We start from the raw sequence: 26,975 nt of genomic DNA, 5'->3' as shown, positions 1-26,975 counted from the left end.
CAGGGAGTTCAGTTTGATAAGTAAAGATAAGATAAGATACACCTTTGATCCCACAATTGAGAAATTCCAGTGTTACAGCAGTCAAGGGTAAAGAGTCAAATTAAAGATTTCAATATTTAAAAACTTCAAAAACTAGGTATGCAGAAAAAAGTACAAAAAATACATAAATAAAGTTAGAAGGCTTTACGTTACACAGTTTACATTTTACACTACGTGCAGTGATATAGAAAGGTGATTAACCTGCTGTCCAGAACTACAGTATAGCCATTTTCAGGAAAACATAACATTACTTTGTCGAGCTGTGAAACTGATGGCTTTTTGTCACCTCAATGTTCCTGACATCTTTATTCAGATGTGACAGAGCTGTTATGGAATGACACTTGTGCATGTAATATTTGGCACCTGGTGTGTGAGAGGAAACGGTATCACAGCGGTAAGCGAGTTGAGAGGTTTAATGATTTAACATACAAGATTTTCTCTTCCTGTTTTTCTCAAAAGCTGACAATATATTGCCGTTGAAGCCTCAATTTATGACCATCGTGAACACAAGCAACACTTAAGGGCCGTCCACACCAAGAAAGATAACTGTAACGTTAACTATAACGATAACAATGGCAGCATCCACACCAATGAACGATATCGTTGTGTTGCTAGGTTATGCCAAACACACACTGCTCGGTGTGGTCGGCAGGGGAGGGATGAGTGCAGCAAATCTACCAGCCACTTGCATATTTCACCAGCATTCAGCTGGTAACGTTAAATGGTGCTAATTTTGGTCCGTGAACGGTGGTGATAATAATCATAAGGAGGCGAGACAGTTGTTGTCATTCATGTTTAGCTACGTGAGGTAATGCTAGTTAGCATAACAGCTAGCATTGGCTATTCATAAACGTCTTATCTCCGTGAACAAAAACATTCACCACTTATGCCAAGGGTGCGCCCGATTGCGTCCCAGATGTCCCTCTTCTTGGTCGCATCTTTATAAAGTCAATAACTCTTATCATAGAGGGGTGGATTTTTTTGTACCTCGGTGATTAGCCACTCTCCTATGTCGTCCGCCATGTTGAATGAGTCTGAGTGATGTAGTGACGCGATGAATGTCTCGACCTGTCATTTCTGATGGATTTTGATTGGCTCTCAGTGTTTCTATCGTTCATCAAATCGCTCTGAAAGTGATCCGAACGATATTGCCCACCGCTATCGTTGTCGTTATAGTTGTAGTGTGGATGCTGCCTTCCACTTGAGTTTAGAATGATTTTTAAAACTGTATATTTATAGTTATATTTATAGTTCTTGGTGTGGACGGCCCTTTACCCCTGCTTAGTCTCCTGTGAACCTCTTACACTGTAAACCCCAATTCACTCACTCAACTTATTTTTTTTTTTTGAGGAAAAAAAAAAAAAAACACTTTTAGTTTAGTACAATATAGTACCATAAAATCGTTAAGTACACCAGACACAAAATAAATGTGTCACATGACCCTTGTTTGACAGGAATTTTATGTCAGTTTAACGTAACTGTTGTTGTTTGAGCATTTAATTCTATGTCATATAAACATAAAAGCATTGAGTACACATTCACATTCATCATTTACCTTGTGGCAAGCTTGAGTTTCTCATTTACTCAATAAGGCAGAGAGATAAACTCTGAACCAGGAAGTGCTCTTTAATTCACGTCAGCACAACTTTGTGTTGGACACTCTAATATACACATTAAACACATTATCTCACAGCATGCTGGGAAACTCTTATCTGTCTTAAACTTATTCAGCAAAAAAAGCTTCATAAATTTTAGTTAAATTAAGTCAACATTAACTCAAAAATTGTTGATTTAACATAAAAAAAATTGTCAAGCTCACAAGGGATGGGTTTTTATGTCATTTTGACATTCCGGGGCATTTGTGTAGACTATACATCAAAATTTTGTGTCATGGATGGATTGGAGTTTACAGTGTAGTTATTCCTCTATAATTCTACTGCTTAATCTCTAATATCTGACAGTGCAGAGGAAGAATCACAAGACAATCAGTTGGTGCTCTTCTTTAGTTGCTATTTGCTCACATGCCATCGCCATCTTGAGCATGTTACTGAATAGTCATTTATTCACCAATGCAGTTGGCATAACTGAAACTTGAAAATATAACGACGAAGCCATCTATTATTATTACTTTATTATCAGTGGTGGTTAGAAAGATAAAGAGATGGACGATTAAAGAAATCCTAACTTACCATGGAAAACGACAAAATGAATTGTCCTCCTGTTACATTCCCATAGCAGCATTTTTAATGAATTTCTGTCTTCATACTTCACATCACACTGAAACAACCTGCTGAACAGTTCCACTGGATGAGAAGGGAAAGCAGAGAGGAATATTAAGAGCTGAGAGACAGAAGAGGTAGAGAAGGAACAGACAGCATGGATGACAAAAGGAGGAAAAAATGCTGACAGAATAAACAGTAGGCTGTGTGTGTGTGTGTGTGTGTGTGTGTGTGTGTGTGTGTGTGTGTGTGTGCGCGCACGGAGGAGGACCAGTGAAATAATAAGATTGTTAATAATTCAGCTCTGATCTTGTGGTTGGGTGAGTAAGCACTTTACTGTGCCAGCAGGTGACAAGCCGAGTGTGTGTGTGTGTGTGTGTGTGTGTACTCTGGGGAAGCCCCTCCAGGCCTACTGTGGTGCAGTGAGCCATATGTTATATGTGTAAGCACCACTGTGAGCCAGAGTGATGTGTGCGTGTGTGTGTGTGTGTGTGTGTGTGTGTGTGTGTATGTGTGTGTATTGTTGATGATGGGGATGTTGGGTCCACCTGCTCCTCTGTTTCTTAACATACGACCTCATCTGTGCTCCTCTGTCCATCTCTAACTGCTTCAAAATAAATTCATATGTAGGAAATGTCACAAATAAAATGCTCCATCATGAATTCAGTAGCAATGTTATTGTGTTGTCAGTGCACTAAAAGAGTACAGTGGTTTTTTTTTCCCAAACTCCAGATCTTTCCACCAGCATCATGAGACATTAAAAGGTGGACATGTTGTCTCTCACACAATGTTGAAAAAGCCTAGTTGTACTTTTTTAGAGCAGCTATATGAAGTGTACATGATGTGGGGAGACATGCTGGGTGAGCAGCTGTAATTAGATACTGTAATATGCAAAGGGCATTTTTTTTTCTTTTTTTAGGACATCACATTGCATGGTAGAAGTTGTTGGGTACTTTGCTGACATGTTGGGGGTAAAGCCTGTTGTCTGCAGCTCTTCATCTAACGGCTCACTGTAGATTTTGTGACTGTGCTATGCAATAATTAAAGGTGATCCACTGGTAGCACTGGTTACTGTATGTCCATATTGTCTTTTTATTTTCAAACAACAGCACCACGTACAATAGCTTCGCTCCCTATACCAATATCAAAAAAGAAGGGTGCTTCTAGGTCAGTAGAGATCAGGAGCTTAGCCCTAAAATCTCTGAATGAATGTGGGATCACGCTTTGAATGATAAATATTGCAATACAACAAATTATTTATTTATTAATTATTATTGTTATTGTTGCTTCAAACATACAGCTATCTGTCAAAAAGCAGCCTTTGTCTCATTCAACAAACATGAACATGTACAAAGACACTGTATTTGTTGTGTATTGTTCAAATCATGGCCGATACCTGATCCCCTTAATTAGGTCAGTTGCGGGACAGTTGGCTTGTCACGATAACTACTTTTGTTGGATGATATATTGTCACAGAAATCTTAACGATAAACAATGTTAATGTCATTTTGAGACCATTTTATGCCATTGATATAATGATAATATAATAGCATAATAATAATAATGCAAGTAGATCCTTTCAAAGAGCAATGAACTTTAATTCTTTAAAATATTCAGACACTGGAATTGGTACATGAAAGAAAATATTCAATCTATTTTTGATAATGTAATTAATACCTGTTTATACTGCAGATACAAAAAGGTATATATAAAATTATAGTAACTGTATAGGAAAAGACCAAAATTACTTGCAATGCAAAAGCTGGCCAACAAAATCAATATCAAGCGATGCCTCTTGAGACGAACAGTCAAGCTTAGCACATCTGGCCAGTGTGCTGCAGTCAGCTTCCCAGGATGGATGGCCTGGGAGCCGGGTGGTTCGTTGTTGGCTTTACAGACTATAGGATGAAGTTATTGAAGTGTAAAACTACAAATGACTGACTTTTTGGCTCACTGCCAGGGGTTGGCAAGCCAATGACTATCAGGACTTTGCCTCTTCTACTCCAAAAGTGCTGCTGCTGTGTCATCTTTAAATTGTTTGCTTTGTTTTCCTTCAGACTCGCGCAAGTAGGCAGGAGTAGAAAGAAAAAGAAGGGAGAACTGTGGGTAAACCATGCTGTTCATTCTAGCATCATGTTGGCTAAAATGTTGGTGGCGTTCTTATGTAAACACAAAGGGCATTATCGAGGTCAGCAAAATAATCATGGTCATATCCGTAACTTGTTTGATATACCAACATGACCGTGACTGTTTCGAGGCCAAAGTCTTACTACATATGACCAAAGGTTGGCCACAGCACATCTAAAATGTGCCATACCATGCCCATGGAAATAGGTCAAAAGTGAACGAGGAATAATAAAGGAAAAATACTATTGTTGCAAGAGCTCAAAAACATCCCACAGAAAAGCTAGTTTGCACATACCAACTTCTTACAGCACCATTTATAGCCCATACAAGTTGTTCCATGACCTAATGCCATGACATCTCCTGAGATCATGCTCCCTGGAGGAAAATCCGTGGTGATTCATCATCCACAGCACTAAATTCTCATAGTTTCAGCCTCATCTCTGCTGGGGTCTAAAAACACAAAAATCACTAGAACACTATTTTGTCTCTCCAAAATTATCCCATTGCTGGATAAGATGAATATTACAGCCTGCAACCACCACTACCAGTGCAGGTCTGTTGGTTTTGTTTGTTGAGGCTGGAGTTGTTCCATGTGAGTCTAGTGGTGTCATCCTAATTAACTCTGAAGGGAGTAAGTGTACAGTGAAGTCATACCCCATGTGTACATGTCACCAGGATTTCATCAGGGAGAGAGAGTGGTGTCCCAGAGGTCAGTATATGTTTACCTATGCAGTGTACAGTATTTACAGTCACATAGTGTCTTTACTCACTCTTGCCCATTTACATTACAAATCACATGTACTCAACATTACTGCTGACCATTTTCCAAAGTATGCTGTCGTGTTTCAGATGTTTGAGTGTGTTTTTCTACCTTCCATGCAGCCATGAGTCTCTGTTTCATTCAGTGCAGAATGAAAGGCTGCATTTTTATGCACACTACATAGCCAAATGTGTGCAGCCACTCAAACATGTGATGGTGATCAGGTCTGACTCACAGTTAGTCTTCCCATTCATCCCAAAGTTGTAGGATGGGGTTGAGGTCAGAGCTCTGCGCAGGCCAGTCAAGTTCTTCCACACCAAACTAGGAAAGACATTTCTCTACGGAGCTGGTTTTGTGCACAGGGACATGGTTATGATGAAACTGAAAAGGACAGACACAAACTGTTGGAGGCACACAGTTGTCCAAAATGTCAATGTGTGCTGTAGCATTGAGATTCCCTTGCATTATTGGAACAATGTGGCCCCACGCCCTGATTTTTTTCCTTATTTAATGATTTTATTTTTGTCATCAAATCTCATGAGAACACCAAAACCAACAATGAATCAATTATTTTGTGTTAAATTTGAATAAATCAAACTTTATTGCCCTTGACAGACTCAACACAGTACCAAAGAAGCCCCACCACCAACTTGTTTTTCTGGAGGTGAAATTACAGAGCAATGCAGACCCACGAAGCACAACAAAGCCTATGTACAGCTATAAATCAGCCTTTACACTGGGTAACATGTTCCTTTATTACTGTGTATGCACATACTGTAGTTGATTTTGACGCAGTCCCACATTCACCATCCTGCTCCACAGCTACTTACTAAAACAGCAAATGTGGATTAATACACCACTGAAAAAAGTCCCCAACAAATAAACCCTTACCTCCTGTCTGAGTAATGTGATGAGATGAAGCCTACAGCGGCCAGATGAGGGTTAAGGTGTTCCTAAAGATTTCTGTCTTCAGAAGGAAACAAAGTGCTTGAGGCTGAGAGCTGCGGGCTAGGAAAGTCAGACCACATTGCAAAAAAGAAATGCTTCTGCTGTTATTATCACATTTCTTGAACTCTCAAATATCACAATTTTGGTATTAGCCTAAATAAAAAACAATATTGACGTAAGTGTTGATATATTTGCAAGGTCTGCACTGTATGACGAGACAAGAATATACGAATGATTTATGAATTGTCCTTTAAATTGTTCCTTGACTTGATGTTCTCCATCAAGGTCAAGTAGTTAGGAATCTGAGACAGGACTGAGCTAACATTTTGTATTTAGTACTGGACCTTCTATTGTCAGTCAGTGTGTGGGTGGGTGCGTCACATGCTTTATGTATTTACCTTGCCAATGCCCTTCAGTTGCTCTTATGCTCACTTACCTCCCCTGGCCTCCCTCTCCATACAAACACACACACAATAAAAAAGACACACTCCACTCCTGGCAGTTAGTCATTATGAGATAAGAAATTCCTGCTGAGGAAAGACTCCACACACTCTCTCTCTTTCACTCGTTCATCCACACACACACAGTCACACACAGATGAGCAGTAATTGAAGAGTGATGAAAACTGCAGTGTTTGTTTCAACATGGAGAGGGACTGATGGAGGAAGTGAGCAGAGAGAGGCAGAGGGAACTCCAGCTGCAGAGTCTCAGCTGCTGAGCAAGGCTCCAGCTCGGCTTTACACACCAAATGCTTCTTTGTAAGACTGTTGAGACAGACAGCAGCACATAGCAATCACACTTTCCTGCAAATATCAGAGACACATGACTGTCTACACCCTGCACAGACTGACAGAGGTGCTAACAAGGAGAGTGTGAGGGGAATTTCAAACTGTGAGAACATTAGGGCTGTACTCTCCTGGTCGACTAGCCAATTATTTGGTTGATATGTTCTCATCCAAACAAATTCTCATTGGTCGAATAATTGCCGTGTTACCTTCACAAGGAGAAAAGCGCTACATCAATAGCTTTCCAGGATTAATCCATTATTTCCTGCGGTGGGGGGAAAGACTAAGTTACCTGTGAAAATGGTGATGTTTTCAAAACAGCCCTTTGTTTGCACAATGTTGAACTCACCCACTCCAACGCTCAGCGTCACGGTGACGCAGACCTCCTGTCTGTTTCTGTATACTGACACCATTTCCCTCAGTGGAAATGAAGCTTGTATTTACTTGTATTTCACAGATAAGAAACAATAAATTGTGAAGACAGTAAAGCCTCCACTAAAATAGCATTTTAAGTCTTGTGTGTCATTTATCCTTCAAGGATTTATACTAAAGAAATTACATCAATACTTCATATGAGCAGAGGAAATTTCCGCTCCTCGCTAGGCTAATTTATACAATCTAAAATGCCATAGGCTGGCGCTAATAACATTACATACATGTTGTATTTGGTTGGAAAACATGTTAAGTATAAGACAGTTGTTTTGTCGGTGAATGCTGTGAGTTGTAATGGAGCCAAATTATGTGCCGTTACCTTTGTTACATGTTGCTGTTGTCCCTGGTTTTATATGAGTAGAGGGAAAGATCGCCAGTAGCTAGGCTAATTTACACAATGTAAAATGCCATAGACTTGTGCTAATAACATTAGCATGTTTGTATCATGTATTGGTGGGGGAAATGTGTCCAGATAAAGACAAGTGTTTGTCTGTCAATGCTGCAATTTATAGTGAAGCCAATTTGCGTACTTGTGTTTGAAACTGTCTATATTAAGCCATATTTAATATGTGTTTAATGTGTGTTTTGAATCAACTAAATTTCACACAGAGAAAGATAAGTAGAGCTGGGTACAGAATCATGGTTCTCACCTGAAATGTGTCCATAGTAGCCTTTTTTAAACAGATATAGTGCTGTAAAGACACTGCAAAGTCTTTTCCTCCTGTTGCTTTTGCATTTTTAAACTGAACCAAACAACAACAGCATCATGCCGCCCCTGTGTTTGCTGTCTATGTTATATGGCAGCTGATCTTGTCCTCTGCTCGGAGGGTAAGGAGCTCCTGAAACTCAGCGTTTTCCCAATTTATCCGCTGTTCTTGTTCTTTGAGTTAGTTGCTAACTGCTATCAGCTACTTTTTAAATTTCCCACAAATGTTTAAGGGACGAGAAAGATAAGTAGAGCTGGGTAGGGAATCTGCGCCACCCATGATCCTGTCCTGCTGGCTGTCCCTTTAACACAGACATTGTTGCGGCACTGTCACTACCTTCGATGCTGGCCTAAAGGAGAGACAACTCTGTCCCCCATTGTGCGATTGTACCTTTTATACAGAACGGTGAGACAGCATAATGGGATGAAATTCCCACTTTGAAGAGTCAGTGTAAAACCCGCTAATGTATCAGTGTGCGTGTGTGTTTGTGTGTTTGTGTGTCAGGAGGTCAAGCAGTAGTGTCAGCTGACACAGCTGTCATCGAAGGCATTGATGTGCTAGGAGGGGTGTGTCAGCAGCCACGTGTCATAGCGTCTCCCAGCTTAACACTCACACACACACACATACAGAAACAGCTGAAGACCATCAATGAGTGTGTGTGTGTGTGTGTGTGTGTGTGTGAGTGTGATGAAACAGTGTTTGCATGAGGGAACTGAAGAGTCAGGGGCATTTTGGTGCCCTGTTATTTTAAAGGGTGTATTTGTGTCAGCTTCATCTGGAGCCTTCTTATTATCTACACACACAGCAGCAGGGAAATACTCTAGTAAGTTCTCTGAATAGAGTTTTGAATAAGAAAGCATATTCTTTCAAATGTTGTATTCAGAATTTTTGTTTCAAACCTATGCATGTCTACATTCAGAATATAATGTCTTACAATTTCTGTCAGTATGTAAATGAATATCAGCAGCTGTCAATTGATTTCAGTGTAGAATCGTTGGGCCTCTTGAGGGTGTTTCGCTGGCATAGCAGACATAGTAACCATATAACACAATACAAAAGGATCGGGGTTTACATTAGCCGGTATATTCTGGCTTTTTGCCGCAATCACGTGTAGTTGGCCAGCAGATGAAAATATCAAAGGCTAAAATGTCCACCAGGAAATATGCCGAATAAATAAACAAATTCATTAACAGCATATTAAATAGCCTGACATTGTGTGATCTAGAAGAAGGCCTTCAACACACTGTTGGCCTCCTCATAGATCAGACCAGAGGTACCCCCACACAAGCCAGATGGTGGATAGCGGGCTTGGTGATTTATGGTGATGCTTGGTGAACTGAGTCCTTTTCCTCCTTTACCTCTGCCACTAAACCTGTGATTAGTCACTCTGTTCAATAGGCCACTTCTTCATTTAGCTATATGGCTGGAATTCTGGAATAGTAATTGCCATATCGCCAATCAAAAACAAGTCTAGCTTAATCTGTTAGGTAAGCCAGTTTGTAAGCCATGTCCTATTTTAGTCAAGTTTATTTATAATGCACATTTGAATGATCTAAAACAAAACAGCTGTAATAAAATACAAGTAAATGAAAAGAAGCACAGACTATAATCTATTATATAATTAAAACACAAAACAGCATTGCACAAACAACAAAATAAAATCGTAACAAATAAAAACCAGAATGTGGTCAGGTGTCCTCATGACAATAATGACATGGCTGAGGAACAGAGATGGGTCTTAAGACAGATTTTAAAGGTAGGCTATACAGGAGAAAGATGTAAATCATGGCAAAGTAGTCCACAATTTAGAGCCAACAACTGAAAATGCTCGATCACCTTTGGTTTATGGGGTGTGGAATGGAGAGCAGTGACTGGTCACTAGATCTGAGGGGGTTTTATTTTTTGGCATGAAAACAATCACTTCTGATGATATTTATCTCAGTGCAGCTGGTGTGTGTGTGTGTGTGTGTGTGTGTGTGTGTGTTAACTACCAGTTTGTGAGGCTACATTCTGCACCACATGCTGAGAGATTAACTGGAGACTAATGAAGTCAACACGGCTGTCTGGCACACTCCCACACATATCTGTAGACATGAACATGCTCACACGCACACACGCACACACACACACACACACTCACTCACTCACTCACTCACTCACTCGCTCGCTCACTCACACACTTGCTCAGTACTGAAGTAGGAGTCATTTTCTCCCTCTTTTGTTATGCTCATCCACTCTCATTTCTTTGTCAGTGTGTTCGTTTGACAGACTATGCGAGGGAAAAGCAGTTCAAATATTCATTTCAGTCACACCTGGAAATTGTTGGTTGCATGATCCTGTTTAAATAGCTCTAAAATAAAGACCAGCTCATAGTTAGAGCGTTGATTTTCATAGCAGAAAAAAAGCTAAGGTTTCTGTCTTCCCCGTCATCATGTCATGACCTTATGTTACCTTACCTTACCTTATCTTACCTTACCTTACATATTGTGCAAACATGGTATTTTGCCGTAATTATGCCAGTATTCCCCTGTAATGGCTGCAGGAGAGCATTGTTTGCATAATCCTATATCCATCCAAAACAAAAATCATAATTCAATTGGCAAGAGCATTTATTCATTTTGCAGCAGAAAGCTAGGGCTTCTGTCTCCCCCATCCTCATGTCATTAGCCTATGTTACCTTACCTTATAAGTGGTACAAATGTAATATCTGTACTGGAATTTCCCTATAATGGCCATAGGAGATTGTTTGCATAGTTGTGGACATATCAATCTAAAATACAAATCAAAGATAGCTAGAACAATAATTCTTTTTGCAGCAGAAAGCTAAGCTTCTTTCTTTCATGTCATCATGTTGTTCACTCATAATGACGTCACCACACTACAACATGTGAAGCATGACCATGGAAAAACATGAAGTGGACCCAGAGGAAAGAACAGTGAATCTATCACGTCTTTGCTTTTTGCTAATAAAAATGAGCATATCTCAAAAACGAAATAATGTACATAGTTAAAATGACTTATTGAGCATTAAGAAATAATTTGCTCATGTTTCTACATTTAAAAATCTTTTGGATCAGTTTGTTTTGTGTTTTTATTTAGAAAAATCTGACAAATACATCTTTTTTTTTTTTTTTTGAATGACGCAGTTTATTTTTTTTAAATTATTATAGTTTATTGACTTACATAACCTTTTACCTTAGGCTGTACAGATTTTAGGGATACGAAGCATTTGAAGACACTCCAAGAAATGACATCACAATAAGCAAAATACCAACAGGCACCAGCAGACCATTTCTCTTACAGAGATCAAAGGGTAAATAAAAAAAAAGGAAAGTGAAACATGTCTCTGGTCTTCAGACATCTGATCTCATCAGCTTGAACACACCTTTGGAATCATAAAATGCACAATTGTTGTGCTTAACTGCTCCATGATATCAGTCGCCATGATGTGTAAATCTTAAACCTACTGTGTTCATATAAAAGAAAGAACTGTGCTTTGTAGCTCACCAAAAATAGTCTGCTTTCAAAACCTGGTTTCACAACTTCTCTGTAGCTGGTTTTAGGACTGCCTATTGTACGTCTCTGTCTGTTAGAGTTGAAACACCTCAATAAATGACGGATTTCCTCTTTTCTATAGAAATTACAGCACCATGCCCATTCAAACAGGATGTCATGATTGTTGAAAAGGAGATGGGTGAACACAACAGAATGATGATACAGTCTTGTGCAGGGACATTGTTGAATGTGACATTTTTATATTTTCCTAACACCTTTACATTCCTGCTGAGAGTCCCCCTGAATGGTAAGGTGATCTGCAGTGTCAGTTTTGTAAAGTAGCACTGTTTTCCCACCATCACAGCAAAATAGTGAAGGGACCAACACTAAGACAGGCTGCTAAGATGTCTCCAACAATATAATGAGGTACACACAATGCAGCATAATGTTAACCTAACAGTCTCTAATATGTGTCGCAGGTAGAACACCAACAAAATGCATAGTATGATGGCATTATAATAAACCAACACTTCATTTATCACAGTAGCCCTATAGGCTTGAGGTGACTCAGTCCATCTGGAGTTTGCCAAATTTTCCAGACAGCCAGTCTGAACACCACACATACACACACACATACACCAGTCGTGCCATGTGGTGTTGGAATCCAGTTCAGTGGGGGGTAGAGTGTGTTGGTTGTTTCTTGGAGACATACCCCCCCAACACACCCCCCGCACTAATCTGTTAATACCCCTGCACTGCCGCTTGGTGCCTCCGTGTGTGTGTGTGTGTGTGTGTGTGTGTGTGTGTGTGTGTGTGTGTTGCCACATGCCCCACATAGCTGGCATGGTATTCATAGGCTGTGGCTCCAACTCTCTCATTCACTCTTTCTCCCCTCTGCTGCTCCGTCTTTGTTTTTACATCTTTGTCTTGGTGGTTTGTGATCATGACCCACTGCAAGTTACAGGGAGTTTCAATATCTGTTGCAGTAACCTGGTCACACCTACAGTACTTTCAGCTGCTGCTCCTTAAAATAAACAAATCACATTTAAAGTGTATCTCCTCTCCTACCTGCTGTGCTATCTGCTGGTACTTTTGGTTTTATTTGAAAAATCCGTCTCTGAGATTTCTGTCCAGTAAAGGTGAATGGAGTTTTGTTTGTTGCTGCTCAAAAGACATATTAAAAAATGATTCACTACATTTCTTCCAAGAGGCATGTTCAGCTTGCTTATAATAATCAATCTCTGTTTTCATTGGACCATAGTCATAGTCCCAATGAAAACTATTGACAGTGTGTGTGAGTAACAGGGTCAAATAAAACTCTCTGCATGACTACATACCACTGTGAGAGAGAGGAGAGACTTTTTAATTATTTTTGAATGCAAACTCTTAACCATTAAATATGCTCTTGTGTATGTGTCAGTGTGGGTTTGTGGAAAAGCGTCATGGTGTTGAGAGGTGGCCATGTTTAGCTGTCGGACAATCAGCCAACAACCTAGAAGGTTTTGTCTCCTCGTAGAGGTCACTAAACCATTTGATATTATTTGACTTGAAATGTGTCAAACTCATTGTGATCTTACAACAAAAAAAGTAAAATTGACAATAGAAGATACAACACACAGGTCTGCAGTTTAATGCTGATGAGAGTCTCATTGTAGCATAAAAATGTAGCAACATACATCAGATGAAAATTTAAAGCTATAGTGCGTAACTTCTGTCGCCTCTCAGCAAATAATGCGTTATTACAACTAATAAGCCGGCAGCACTTCCATGTACACAGAGTAACACTCGCTTCACACTGTGTACACAATGCTACACAACGTGGCAAACACCAGGCTGCTAACACTACATTACGTTCATAGCATCATTTCCAGGAAAATAATAAAGTACTGGGTCCAGTACATGTAACAGCAACACATACTACTCATAATATGAATTTTAAACCAAGTCACTTACTTATCCAGCAGCAGCAAGGCAACATCCGTGCCTGCCCTCAGCCCAATTTCTTCCTTCAGGGCTCTCCACAGAGGAAAAGCGATGCCACTACAAATCCTTGTTTGCCTTCTCCGTCGGTCACTTTCCTTCTTTGCTAATAGACCTTCAGCCGTACTTCCAGGCTTTTTGTGGTAGGATCCACTTCTGAACCGTGTCTCGGCCGCTTCTCCGCCATGTTGCTTTTTCTTTCTACCTGCGCTCTACCTCTTGCTATGACACTCTCCTCTCTTCCTCCCCCTCCCTTCTTGTTGTGAGGAAGCATTTCCTGTGTGCTAGCGCGGGAATGTCGCCAGTCGACACGCAAACTAAAAATGATATATATTGAAAAATGCCGCGAGATGTTATGAGCCGATCGGCTTAATCAGCATTGTGTCATCTCCTCTAGTAGTGGCTTGGGTGAAACGGACATTTACGGACCTGTAGAAGTTACGCACTATAGCTTTAATTAGAATCATTCTAATGCAAATTTGTGCATAATACATTACATATGAGCATATAACCATACATCAATACGTGGCTGTATGTATGTTTGTATGTTTATATAATCATTAAATAAAGGGATTCATAATAGAGTCATGGAAGATACTTTATGTATACATAAGGCTTGGGCGGTATGCATTTTTTCATATCTTCCTGGAATTTCATCGGGGTATATGGTATATGAAGGTATTAATGTGTGGTGATAGCCCCACCCGGAGTCCTCTACATCCTGCAAGCTTTCTTGGCATTTTTAGTCTAATAAATACACAGTGCACACACAAAATGTCAAGAAAGGTAATATTCTTACACCTATTTCATTATTAAACAGAGACCTGCACGTGGCCCTGCACTTGTTTAGTGCATTTCTAGTCTTACGACCATTCATAGCACTTTTTACACTACATGTCACATTCACCCATTCACACACACATTTACGCATTGGTGGCTGAGGTTTCCATTCAAGGGGCCACATCCTACTTAGTTAACCATTTATACACAATCACACATGCCCAAGGATACTTCAACATGTGGACTGGAGGAGCCGGGGATTGAACCGCTGACCTTCTGATTAGAGGTCGACCCACTCTACCTCTGAAATACAATTGCACACCTTCTGAAGTCATGTGTCTGTCTTTTACCAAACTAAGACCAGATTAATTGCATTGTTTACTCAGCATAAAACATAGCCTACTTCACTCAAACTCAAAACCTTCTTGGTTAGTCTTGTTACTCATTTAGTTAGTTACTCCACTGTTCCAACAATCACCACCTCTGGTTTGGTTGAAATAAACCCTTAAAACACCAAGTTAAATGTGAAAATAAGCTGATTCCCCTGCGGCCTCTCTGCTCTCTGCTGTTGTGGGCACGACACACACAGGCTGTTAACAGTCTTCTAACGTTGTCCCCACCACTCGCAGTCAGCTAAGCTGCATGTTGCAGACTGACATCCGGTGGCGCCTGATGTGTCCTCAATACAGCCTCTCTAGTATGACACTGTGTCCTTACTGGATGCTAGTGTCAGACTATCATGCCATCAGAAGCTTTCTGTCCACACTGGAGCCGTTTAATATGGAACTCTCTCATGTCATGTAAACAAACCACTTACCTAGCAGCTGTGGTCTCAGAGTAACCACTGAAAAGATAAGTGAGTGTATACTTCCCTATTATTCATATTCACAGCAATGCCATTGTGGGTAACTTAAAGATGTTGTTGTAGCTCCCATACTATATCATACCACCATATCCGCTTTGTAAAACAAGCTAGCTTGTTAGCATCCGACACAAGTCTTACCAGAAACATTCATATTCCTGGCCATCTTCTTCCAGCCAGATGCCAACTTATTTAGGTTTCTGTTGAGAAATAAAGAAGTATCCTGTAGATAATTCCTCATTTAAACTTTGTGAATCAGCCGCTCATTGCCCATTGCCGTGCCAGGACCTCAAAATGTTTTTACATGCATATATAATTGAAGAAACTTTTCAAAATATAAAACAAGTAAAAATGTAATTCCTGAAAAGGCTTAACTGTCAACACATAGAACATATTAAGACAATATAATGAGCATAGATGAATAATCAACTTGTATAGACAGAATACTGTAAGTGCACGCTTCGGAAATACTGTAAGCCTGTGAGTAGTACATAATACCTTCTTTCCACCTAGAAATTAAGCAGCTAATTGTACATACATCTAATGACCAGACTTTTGGAATCATGGAGGTCTGTAGTAACGTCTCTCCACCCTTCTGCCTGCGTTCTGGATCTCTCCACTAACAAGCAGAAACAAAGCAGGGAGCAGAGTGAGAGCACAGTATAGATTAGGATCTGAGGCAGCCATATCCACCAGTTCAGACAAACCACCCGACCCTCCTACTGTAATTAGGCCTCTCTCTATTTTTAACCCGTTTTCTCTTTTAACTTCACATCTGTGCTGTAAAGATTTATTTTTCCTCCACTGCAGCTGCATGTATAGAACATTTATTTTTCTCGGTGTGGTTACAGTGGTCATTTTGAAGCTGGTAGATTGTGCTTCTTTTGAGATGTGCTGTATTTACCACCAGATATTATGGAGGAGATTTCATCCTGCTTTTTGTTTCTCAACCAAAGCCCACACCCTTTTTCCTTGTCATCTGTCCTTTTCTCATTGGCATAAAGCAGAGAAAGAGAGAGGAAGAAAAGGGGAGGGTGGAGGGTGCTGCTGGGAAGGAGGGAGGGACGTTGCTCGGAGCAAAGGTCATCTGTTGAACAATGACTTGTCCTTGACGTAATTGTACAAATGGAACAAAAGAGCGAACATCCCAGCTTGTGCCACACATGGCCCTCTGTCATAGTGTGTGTGTGTGTGCGTGTGTGTGTGCATATTTGCATGTAGAGGAATTCTCCTTCACTGAATCCTCATAAATAAATGTGTGTGAAGGCATTTTATTGTTGGTAGGTCAGAGGAGCTGAAGCTTTTATGAGGCCACTGATTTATTCTGAGAACACGACACACAGAGAATTTTCTTTGGTGGATATGTAGGTCAGTAAATCTGAGAGTATACAGCCGTCCTCAGGCCAGAGTTTTCTGTGGTGACACAGAAGAAACAAGGATGCACAGGGATTGAGTATATCATTCATTCCTGTTGAGTGTTGGGTGAGCTGCTCTGTGTGTTGAACTTGACAAAGCTGAAGAATCAACATTGAAACAGTCAATTCCAATAGCATGTATGAATAAAGAGGTGGTAACATACTTGAACAAACACCAAATCTGCCAGTGATGTCACGAGAGCCAGTACTTCAAGCCAAAATTCTAAAATACATGATGATTTTTGTCCAGTACCACTGGTGCTGGGGATGCAATTCTTCCAGAGGGGGCAGCATATACCCCTACAAGTGTTCCAGTCTTTTCATTTAAGTTGAAGTTGTTGTAAATAAACATTGCGATTCGGTTTATATCCTAACCGGGGCAGTGACTTTTCAGAGTTGTGTTGTCAACGTGATGTTGCCAGGCAATCAGCGAAAAAGTTAAATACTTTTTTTTACCTACTGTAATGAATGTTGTCTAAATCTTAATGTAAATCAGTTTTAAACAGTAAAATCTACACAAGAACTCTCCACAGTATGGCCGCTCTTCCACCTTTGCAGTTCACACACACACAATATGCATGTGTTAAAGTTCACCGTGGTTGAACTCATCAGGAAAGCCAGACGGGAATCCACTGGTTGTGACCTTTCCTTTCTAATGGTTTGATTTAGGTGTGGAAGTTGATCTCATGATGAAAGAGAAATGAGCTTTTTTCCATTTTGGCTTTTCTCCGTATGGGACGAGATATTGAATTTAGTTGTGCACTAAGTGCTGTGGACAGTTAAAGCAGAGAAACAAGTCGGTGCAGACATAAAGCACTTATGCTGCTATTAAATGATGTTAAGAGTTAACATTGGTGAGCATCCCGGTAGTGATACACACACACACACACACACACACACACACATACATATATACCCATGATAGGATGACTCGCTAGTGGTGACCATTGATCCATCTCTGTGATCCCCTAAAGGGATTAAAAGGCTCAGCAGGCTATTACTATTACTAGACCTTACACACACACACACACACACACACACACAAACCGATCACTTAGTGTGTAAGTGTGTATCTATCCTCTTGGCTGCACACAGACAGGTGATCAATAACATGGGTTATCAATCTGACACAGGGCTGGGGGGGACGTGTGTGTGTATGTGTGTGTGTGGGTGTGTGTGTGTGTGTGTGTGTGTGTTTCTTTCTCTCTCTCTCTCTCTCTCTCTCTCTCTCTCTCTCTCTCTGCAGGACACATCTGGCACTTAGCCAAGTGTCATCAATACTGCTGAAAGCTTTCTGACAATGAGGAAAAGGGTGTTTACATGAGTGTGTACGTGTGACACAGACTGAGAATTAGACAGAAACTGAGACAAAGACAATACAAGACACTACAAACTAAAGTTTCTCAGCCTTTTAGGAGTGTACTCTGATTATAACTGGTGGTGAATTATTCCTCCAGAAAATACACATTGTCTTTATTTCCTGTCCTGTGGAGGAGAGGATAGAGAACGTGTTATGAGGTGGAGGGAGAGTGAGGAGGCAGAGGCAGATTAGTACAGACAGGTTGTCAAATGGATGCTTTTATCATTTGTCTCTGTCTGTCTCACACACAGCGTACCTCTGACAGCTGGGGAGCTGAGCAAATATTATCAGAGAGCTTCCATTAATCAAGGCTGGAGCCGAGTGTGATTAAACAATGATTTGACTTACAAACACAGCCAGACAGATACGGGCTGTTAGGTTTGATACTGATGAAGAGCAGTTGGAATTAAACATTTAGATCATGATTCTATCTGCACATACACTATAAAGAATATTGTGGTATTTTATTAATTTGTGACATGTGATGTATTTACATTTATGTTGCTCAGATGATGGAATTTAATTTTTATTGAGGTGGGTTCAATAAATAAAACAAAATTAAATAAAACAACATTTCACATAAACGTGATAAATTATAGGACTAAGTGATGACATTTTATATTCAAAAGGTCAAAGGTCAACTTTATTGTGACATCATAATGTTCTGCAAAGGCAGTTTTCCTGCCATTTTTCAACGTCATATCTCAGGAACAGATGAGGACACATTTGGTCAGATACTGGGATACCAGGAACCTGGTCTCGCTCAGAAGTCATCCACTACCGGCGCTTGGTCAGTGACGGTGTCAGACACGAAAAAAGCTGTCCTTATACGTCGGCATGACATGCAGCTGATCGCCATTATTGTTTAACGGCAACCGGCCTGGGGGTCGCAGAACATCAGCAACTAGTACACCCAGGATACCTTGTGCGTCATATGTCAATGTGGAAAGTCCATGACCAAACGTCGACTTGATGGATAGATAGATAGATAGATAGATAGCAGCCTGTCACTGAAACTGCTCCTCTGCCTGTGGATGGTACTGTGCAGTGGGTGCAGAGGATTGTCTGAGGTCTGTGTCTAACATGAGAGTGTGTTGGAAGTGGTGACCACATGTCCACATTGAAACTGTAATGATTGTACAGATCTTCTGTGCTGCCAGGTTGAAGATGAGTATGAAGCATCCACATTTGGCAAAATACACTTAATACCTTTTATTAGCTCCTTCAAAGTCTTCACATTATATATTGTATAAGTCTGCACAGAGATGGATGTAAATTGCAACATGACTGGTTGGTTGAGGCATACAACCATGAGGTGGTAATTCTAGTCTGTACCTTGGCTTGATTTTTGCTTTAATACATAACATGTACCAATGCCATATACTACAGAATTTATAGCATGCTGTAAGCTAGTTTTTGTTTTGTTTGTCCAACTGTAGGAAAATGATCTTGTTATCTCATCCTGAGCCTGATAAGAAGACAACTCAGTGTCATCTCTCTGTGCCTGGTTTAGAGATGGATACAGTGGCTGACCATAAACACTAGTATAAAGAGCTTATCTCTGTAAAAAGACAAAATAACACTTTGCATCAACTTCTTATTTATATGCAATATTCATATACATTAGAATCATATGCTAAAATAGAAATGTAAAAAGGAGCAGTAAGCACTTAAGCATGTGTCTGCACTCGCTCCCTTTTTGGTACTAGTGCGCTATATTTACTGCCAGAATTACAGAGAATAGTAAGACTGTATAGAATAATGGCTGTCGCCTGTCGTGTCACCCATTGGTTTGCTTTTGACGTATTGAGTTTGGCATTATGGCCATCACCATTTTGGATTTTTGGAGCCTGAAGTGGCCATATGTGGACAAGAGGGTGGTACTAACCCTAACACACTAATGATCTTTTTGCCAGCAAAATACAGGCCTAAAACCATGACAATAAAATGTACCTACCAACAAAACTGAATATCTGACCTTAAAGCATCTTTTCTCCAACCAAACACTATACAAGACTTTTTTAGGCAACTAAAACGTTGCCATTAGGTTAACTTTTATGAATAGAAAACACACTGAAACATTGTCAGCTACAGCTACACCTACACTCTGTAAATCTGGGGTTTTGCTATGGTTACCTGAACAACATTGTTGGCATGTTAGCAACTTGTCAACAGGCCTCATTACCTGTAGGCCTTATCAAAATTGAAACGGGTGAGTTATATGAATATTCGCACCCATACAGTTGTCATAAATGGGGAAATTGGCTGTAGAGACTAAAGTCATTTTTTGTACTAGGCTATAAACATGTCTATCTCTGCTGTTTAGTCAGTATTTTAACACTGGGGTCTGTGGGGATCGACTCACTCTTGGAGTCAGCCTCAAGTGGCCATTAGAGGAACTGCAACTTTTGGCACTTCAGCATTGGCTTTACTTTTAGGTCCCGCAGGTTACCACTTGGTTCAGGGTCGCAAATGGAAACCTAAAGTTCAAGAGTCAAATCAATCCTAAAAAATAATATATTGTTTATTTTTAGTAGTAATATAGCAATAATGTAATAGCTGCAGCAGTCTGTGGATGTGCATGTTGTGACAGAATTGTATTGCTATCCGTTGAGGTGACTTGTTCAGCACTGCACACACACTGAGGTTGCTGCTTAGGGAATAACCAATGACTGAGTGATTTTGTACACAATTAGCATGGTGATTAGCATGCTAGCTGATTAAATGCAATGTCCTATTGGTAAGTGTAGGGCCTGGTTACATTAGCCGTTTTTTTTGCAGTTGGTGCTGGTCATAATTTTAACCAGGAAATGGAAATGACAGGAAAATGAGAAAAGAGAGAATGATGAGAAAAAAATGAAGGGAACTCACTGTGATAGCTACTTTTATTGTGTGTGTGTTGTATACCACAGCTGTTGTGGTTTCCCAGGCTGGCTGGTTGACTCTACACTCAAACCATAGAATACACAGTTTAAACAGGCACACAATAGGACAGCCTGGTTCCCACGACAACTATGACAGGTCCCCTGCTCTGTTTTTATTGCCTGTGTGTGAGCAGCGTGTTTTAATCAGAGTGAACAGCCTTAAGTCTCTGTTCATTCAGTGTGAAGAAGCAATAAATTCTCATTCAGAGGTGAAGAAGCCTTTTAGTTTTCTAACGTCAGACTCAGATGAAAAAGACTGTCATGACTTGGTGGTGCATTGTGACCCTAGTAGGTTGCTATAGTGACATAAATACAGGCTAAATGACTTCATGACTTTTTAGAGGAGGGGGCAATATGGAATAAATTAAGGAGTTTAATCTTCATTTTCAATGTGATGTTTTCTGTTAATGCAGTTAAAGCTTTTCTCTGTCTATTGATATGAATATCAAACATCTCTGACGGGGTTGATATCCATCCTCCTACCTTCAGACTGATGTTTGCTGTGTGGTTATATATCTTTGTGTTGTTCTTGACTCTCACCTGCGTCTTTCCTCTCTGTGTTTCTGTGTCCAGGTGGTGGTTCCTACTCGAGTGGGACAGGTATACGTGTATGACACAGTGAAGCCAGACCAGGACGAGTACGACGTCCCTCCCAGACATCAGCCTCCGACCCAGCACGACATTTATGACGTGCCACCCACCCGCCAGCAGTACAACACACAGGTCAGACTGGTGTGTGTGTGTGTGTGTGTGTGTCTGTGTCTGTGTCTGTGTCTGTGTGTGTGCGCACGTGCATACGTGCGTGCATCTGTCATGATGAATATGATTCAGTATGTATTGTATGACCTGTCAGCACCATATAAAGACCTCACCTGATTCTGTCAACACAGTTTGATTGGTTTGCATATAAATATTGGATTCATGTTGCTTTCACAATATTTTACATTCTTGGCTCAGTTTTCACAACAGTCTAAAAACATGTCTGTCTACATTTCTTACAATTTCAACCCATCATGCTGAGCATACAAACAGAGTAAAAAACATTCAATCAAATGCTCAGTCTTTATAATACAGCCATCTCATATTAACACAGAGCTCAAATCACTGCATCCACTCAAAATGTCCTGGCGACATATTTCTTTACTTTTACATCACCCAGTACAATAGCATTGCAACATAACTGCTTATCAAAACTGTCAAATAGAGTTACTGGTACACATTGTAATTGTGCTCTCCCACATTTAGGTACAGGCTTGTTGTAGTTTCAATGAATACACTTACAAGTGATTTAAATACAGTGTTTGTTATTTAAATAGAAACAAACTTTACCACATAATATGCAGAACACAAAACCTAACCTGATATAATGAAGTAGTCAGTATCACAGTGTTCAAAAGGAATTTTATTCTACATAATTTGGATGTGTAAGCTAAACATTTTTCTCATATCTGTTTGTCTGTTCTTTAAAGAACTTGCACTTAGCCTCTCTGTTTTGATGAGAATTGATTATGTTTGACAGCACTGTGTTGATTTCATTTTATAGACCCAGAAACAATCAGATGATACACATATACAAAAAGCTGATGTTGCATTGCCTCATTTGGAACTTTTGTATTCATGTTTAGGGCATTGACTGTGTAAAAAAGAATTGACATACAGTAGCCACTGTGATATCACCCATTGATTTGTAGAAGCCACGAGTTTGGCATTTTCACTGTCGCCATTTTGTATTTTTGGAGCCACAAGTGACCATATTTGGACAAGAGAATTACGCTAACACTGATGCTAGCTGCTAGCTTGGTTAGCAAAGTGCATAATAGCAATGGCTAATTGTGATACTGCTAATGCTAATTTCCACTAGTGAAAAACAGTTTTAAAACCATTAAAATAAAATGTACTCACTAAATATCCATCTCCCTAAAGGGTCTTTTAGGGCAACCAAATGCTGAACAAAAGTTTTTAGATTACTGAAGTGTTGCAATTCACTTTTATGCATTGAAAACACACTGAATTAGTGACAGCTATGGCTACGCCTATACTGTATTTTGGGTTGCGATACCTTGCCAATGTTGTTACCATGGTAGCAACTTGTCAACTGACTTCACCCACCTGTCACATAAAGTGGCCATGCCCCTAATTATGCATAACTTTAAGTAACCTGTTAAAAGACCACGTTACCTCTAAGTCTGGATAACATTTTTGGTTGGAATTTCATGAGTTATAAAATTGTATAGGTGTCACAAATGGGGAAATTAGCTATAGAGACCAAAACCGTTTTTTGTACCAGACATGTTTATTTCTGCTGTACAGTTGGGCTTTATTACATGGAGGTCAGTGGTGATAGACTTGCATTTGGAGCCAGTCTCAAGTGGCCATTAAAGGAACTGCAGTTTTGGCACTTTCACATTGGCTTCACTTTTAGGCCCTGTTGTTTACCACTTGGTTTAGGGTCACAAATTGGCCCTAGAATTAGGAGTACTTTTTGAGTTGCAGGGTTGCAGAAACTGAGTCTGAAACTAGTAGCCATCGTAAGGAAGTATTTAGTAGTAATAGTAATAGCAATGTAGTAGCAGCAGTCTGCAGATGTGTTAGTAGTCCTGTGCTATGTTAATGAACATAAAGTGTAAAATAGTGTGTGTGTGTGTGTGTGTGTGTGTGTGTGTGTGTGTGTGTGTGAGAGAGAGAGAGAGAGAGAGAGAGAATCCTTGTGCAGCACAGATACACACAGGTATTGTGTGGCACCACATTGTCCTTCTGTCTGCAGAATATTAATATTTGATGTGATGTAATATTCAACCACTCCCTCTTTAAATACTAGATCTGTCTTTAGTGAAGGTCAGTCATAACCAACAGGCAGGCTAGAAGTACCACTGTGTGTGTGTGTGTGTGTGTGTGTGTGTGTGTGTGTGTGTTATATACAAGACACTGGAACTGTCCAGAAGCGACAGGAAGAAGCTGTAATTTTCCTCTATAGAAAAGGTTATTGATGTGTGTGTGTGTGTGTGTGTGTGTGTGTGTGTGTGTGTGTGTGTGTGTGTTATATACAAGACACTGGAACTGTCCAGAAGCGACAGGAAGAAGCTGTAATTTTCCTCTATAGAAAAGGTTATTGATGTGTGTGTGTGTGTGTGTGTGTGTGTGTGTGTGTGTGTGTGTGTGTGTGTGTGCCGGCCTGTAGTGCGTACATTTGATTCCACAGACTCGTAGGTCAGTTTATTTCTGCATAATTCCACACATACTGTTCACAATGTTTTTTGCTTAATAAGCAGGCACGCTTTGCATGCACACACACACACACACGCAAACATTACATAGAATAGAGTCTTGATGCTGACAAGCCAAAAGAGAAAGGTCACTCACATACAACCACAGCAAAATGAGAGTTGCAGGAGGAGAAAATGAGCTGCAGGAGGAAGAAGGGGAAAAGCACGAGGAGGAGGAGCTCAGGAAAGGAAAGAAGAAAAACAAGATGACAATGAATGATGAATAAAATAAAGGATGGGAAGACTAGAAAGAGCAGGAGGAAGATGTGTAGCTGTAATAACAGATGTAGCTGCTGGGCCTTTTTGAAGTCGGCAATCTGAAAGGTGAAGAATGAACGCATCGCAACACCAGGCACTTCATCAAAATGTCTGCTGTGTGGGAGATGGCTCATGGTTGATGGCTCTGACCATAACAAGTAATCGCTAACACACACACACACACACACACACACACACACACACACACACACACAGTAGCATCACAGTACAGCTGTAGGGTACAGTGAGCTATTTCTGAACACAGTGCATCACACTTAGTGTACATCTACAGAAAGTATGACAGCAGACATCTTTTCATGTCTGCGCAGAAACATCAGCACTGACTGGACTGTGGAGCAGTCATACTCTCTCCAACTCAGTGTGTGTGAAAGAGGCAGCGCTGACAGACTTCACATACATGGTTACAGCTGTCCAGGAGGTGTAATGGTTCAGGAGCTGTTCTCCCATACACTCCCTGTGCCTGTACCTGTACCTGTACCTGTAGCCCTACCTGTACCCATACCCACACCTGTACCCGTATCCACACCTGTACCGGTACCTGTACCCGTACTCTCACCTGTACCTGTAGCTCTACCTGCACCCATAATTACCTGAACCTGTTCCCATACCTGTACTTGTACCCGCACCTGTACCCAAATCTGTATCTGTACTTATACTTGCACCTGTATGTGCACTCGCATCCATACCTGCACCCATGCCTGTACCTGTACCCATGCCTGTACTTGTACGTGAACTCGTACCCATACCTGTACTTGTACCTTTACCTGCACCCATACCCGCACCTGCACCCATACCCATACCCACACCAGCACTTGTACCTGTACCCATATTCACACTCTCACCTGTATCCATTCCCATGCCTGTACCTGAACCTGCATCCATGCATGCATGTACCTGTACCAGTACCTGCACCCTTGCCTGTAACAGTACCCGTACCTGCAACTGCAACCATGCTTGTACCTGTATGCGTACTTGCGCCCATACCTGTACCTGTGCCCATTCCTGTACCTGTACCCATGCCTGTATCTGTACCGCCACTTGTATCTTTTCATGTACCTTTACCTATCTCTGCACCCATGCCTGCACCTGTACCTGTACCTGTGCCTGTGCCTTTACCTGTACCTGTACCTTCTTATTTTCAGAACAGGATTAATCATTTGTGCCCATCATGGCAAGCACCATAGATAAAAATCTGATATCACAATATTCATTTCGTATCATACTGTAATACAAGGGTGTAGTTTTTTTTTTTGTTTTGTTATGTTTTGTTTTGTTTTCAACATTGGCAGGGAACACATATGAAGCAGGCGTCTGGTGGTCTTCGCCCTGGAAATTTTGAGCATCAAACACGTCATTTTCTGCATTCGTGTCAAGTTTTCTGTATTAATTAATGGTGGAAATGTCTTTATTTATGTTAAGGAAAACAAAAATTCAGGCCGCAGGTGAAAACTCAAAATATAATGGAATTCTATAGAGGACTTCTATAGCTCCTATGTGTTTCAGCAACATTTCTGCTCATGTTCAAAACCTTCTGAAAAGTCAAAACATCCCACATGTCTGTGTTTTTGAAAAGTACTACTCTTCATCAGAGGTGGAAAACTAAAACTAACTGAAAACACTTTTGATCCAGCATTAATCTCATCATCACTTAATATCCACACAAATGTTAACGTCAACACCTCAAATTAAGTGCAGCTCATAGTTGCTTCAGTGGAGAGCATCATTGAGTCTGGGGACAGTCCCAAACAGAGTAAAACGTCTCTAAGCAAGTGGGACTTCAACACAACACAACACACTGCAACACAGAGCTATCGGTGACTGTTAGTATTGAAAAACAAAATGCACTGTCCCCTCTATGAGATGTGATTTGTCCTGTATTTTCGTGCATAGAGCTGTTAGTATCAGGATGGTGATCTCCTCACTGAGCCTACATCTTGACAGAGCTTTGGTGCTTCTTACACCAGATGTAGCTACAGCCTCTAGCATGTTAGCAAGAAACAGCAAAGCCATTCCTATTAAATATACTGGGTTAGGGAGGCAGGACTTGTAGTAGAGAATGAGATTTGTTAACCGTTTGTGTACCAAATAAATTGACAGGACACTGACGGGCAACAGTGATTCTGTTTTATTTTTTGCATTAAAATTGTTGTAAGAGATAATTCAGTACTGGCTTGATATTGGTAGGGACATGTCCCTACAGGCCCGACCAAATTATATGCCCTTGCTGTAATATCAATATATGTCATATTCAAATTCTAGAAATTATATGGAGAAAATGGCGTGGTGAGGTTCCAGGACCCAATAACATGTAGGGGGTCTGCAGCAGTTGCAGCATGGCTGCTGCTGGGTTTGGATTAAGTTTGAGAGAAAGAGTGTAATCTCAATGCAATACAATTTTCAATGCATATATTTTATTGGCATGAACAAAGATATGTTAAAACATATAAGTAAATAAATAAATAAATAAATAGGTACAAATTAATCATAATCATATTTTACATGTAACATGCATTCATTCATCATACAAACAATTAATGTACAGATGCCGTGTTCAGGTTCTGTATCATACTGCTGCAGTCCATTTTTGATTATTGAACCAT

The 26,975-nt window shown here is 40.3% G+C and overlaps 1 protein-coding gene across 2 annotated transcripts in view; it reads left to right on the top strand.

The window, feature by feature from the left end:
• Positions 1 to 26,975, top strand: part of bcar1 (BCAR1 scaffold protein, Cas family member) — a 118,722-nt gene that overhangs the window by 83,275 nt on the left and 8,472 nt on the right. For both annotated transcript variants that reach the window (XM_049574420.1, XM_049574419.1), the window contains exon 3: positions 21,407 to 21,556. In XM_049574420.1, the coding sequence (XP_049430377.1) occupies positions 21,407 to 21,556 (150 nt within the window). The remainder of the gene's footprint in view (positions 1 to 21,406; positions 21,557 to 26,975) is intronic.

Source organism: Epinephelus fuscoguttatus, linkage group LG4, assembly GCF_011397635.1.
Source record: "Epinephelus fuscoguttatus linkage group LG4, E.fuscoguttatus.final_Chr_v1".
Lineage (NCBI taxonomy): Eukaryota > Metazoa > Chordata > Actinopteri > Perciformes > Serranidae > Epinephelus > Epinephelus fuscoguttatus.
This window is presented reverse-complemented; position numbering and strand designations above follow the sequence as displayed.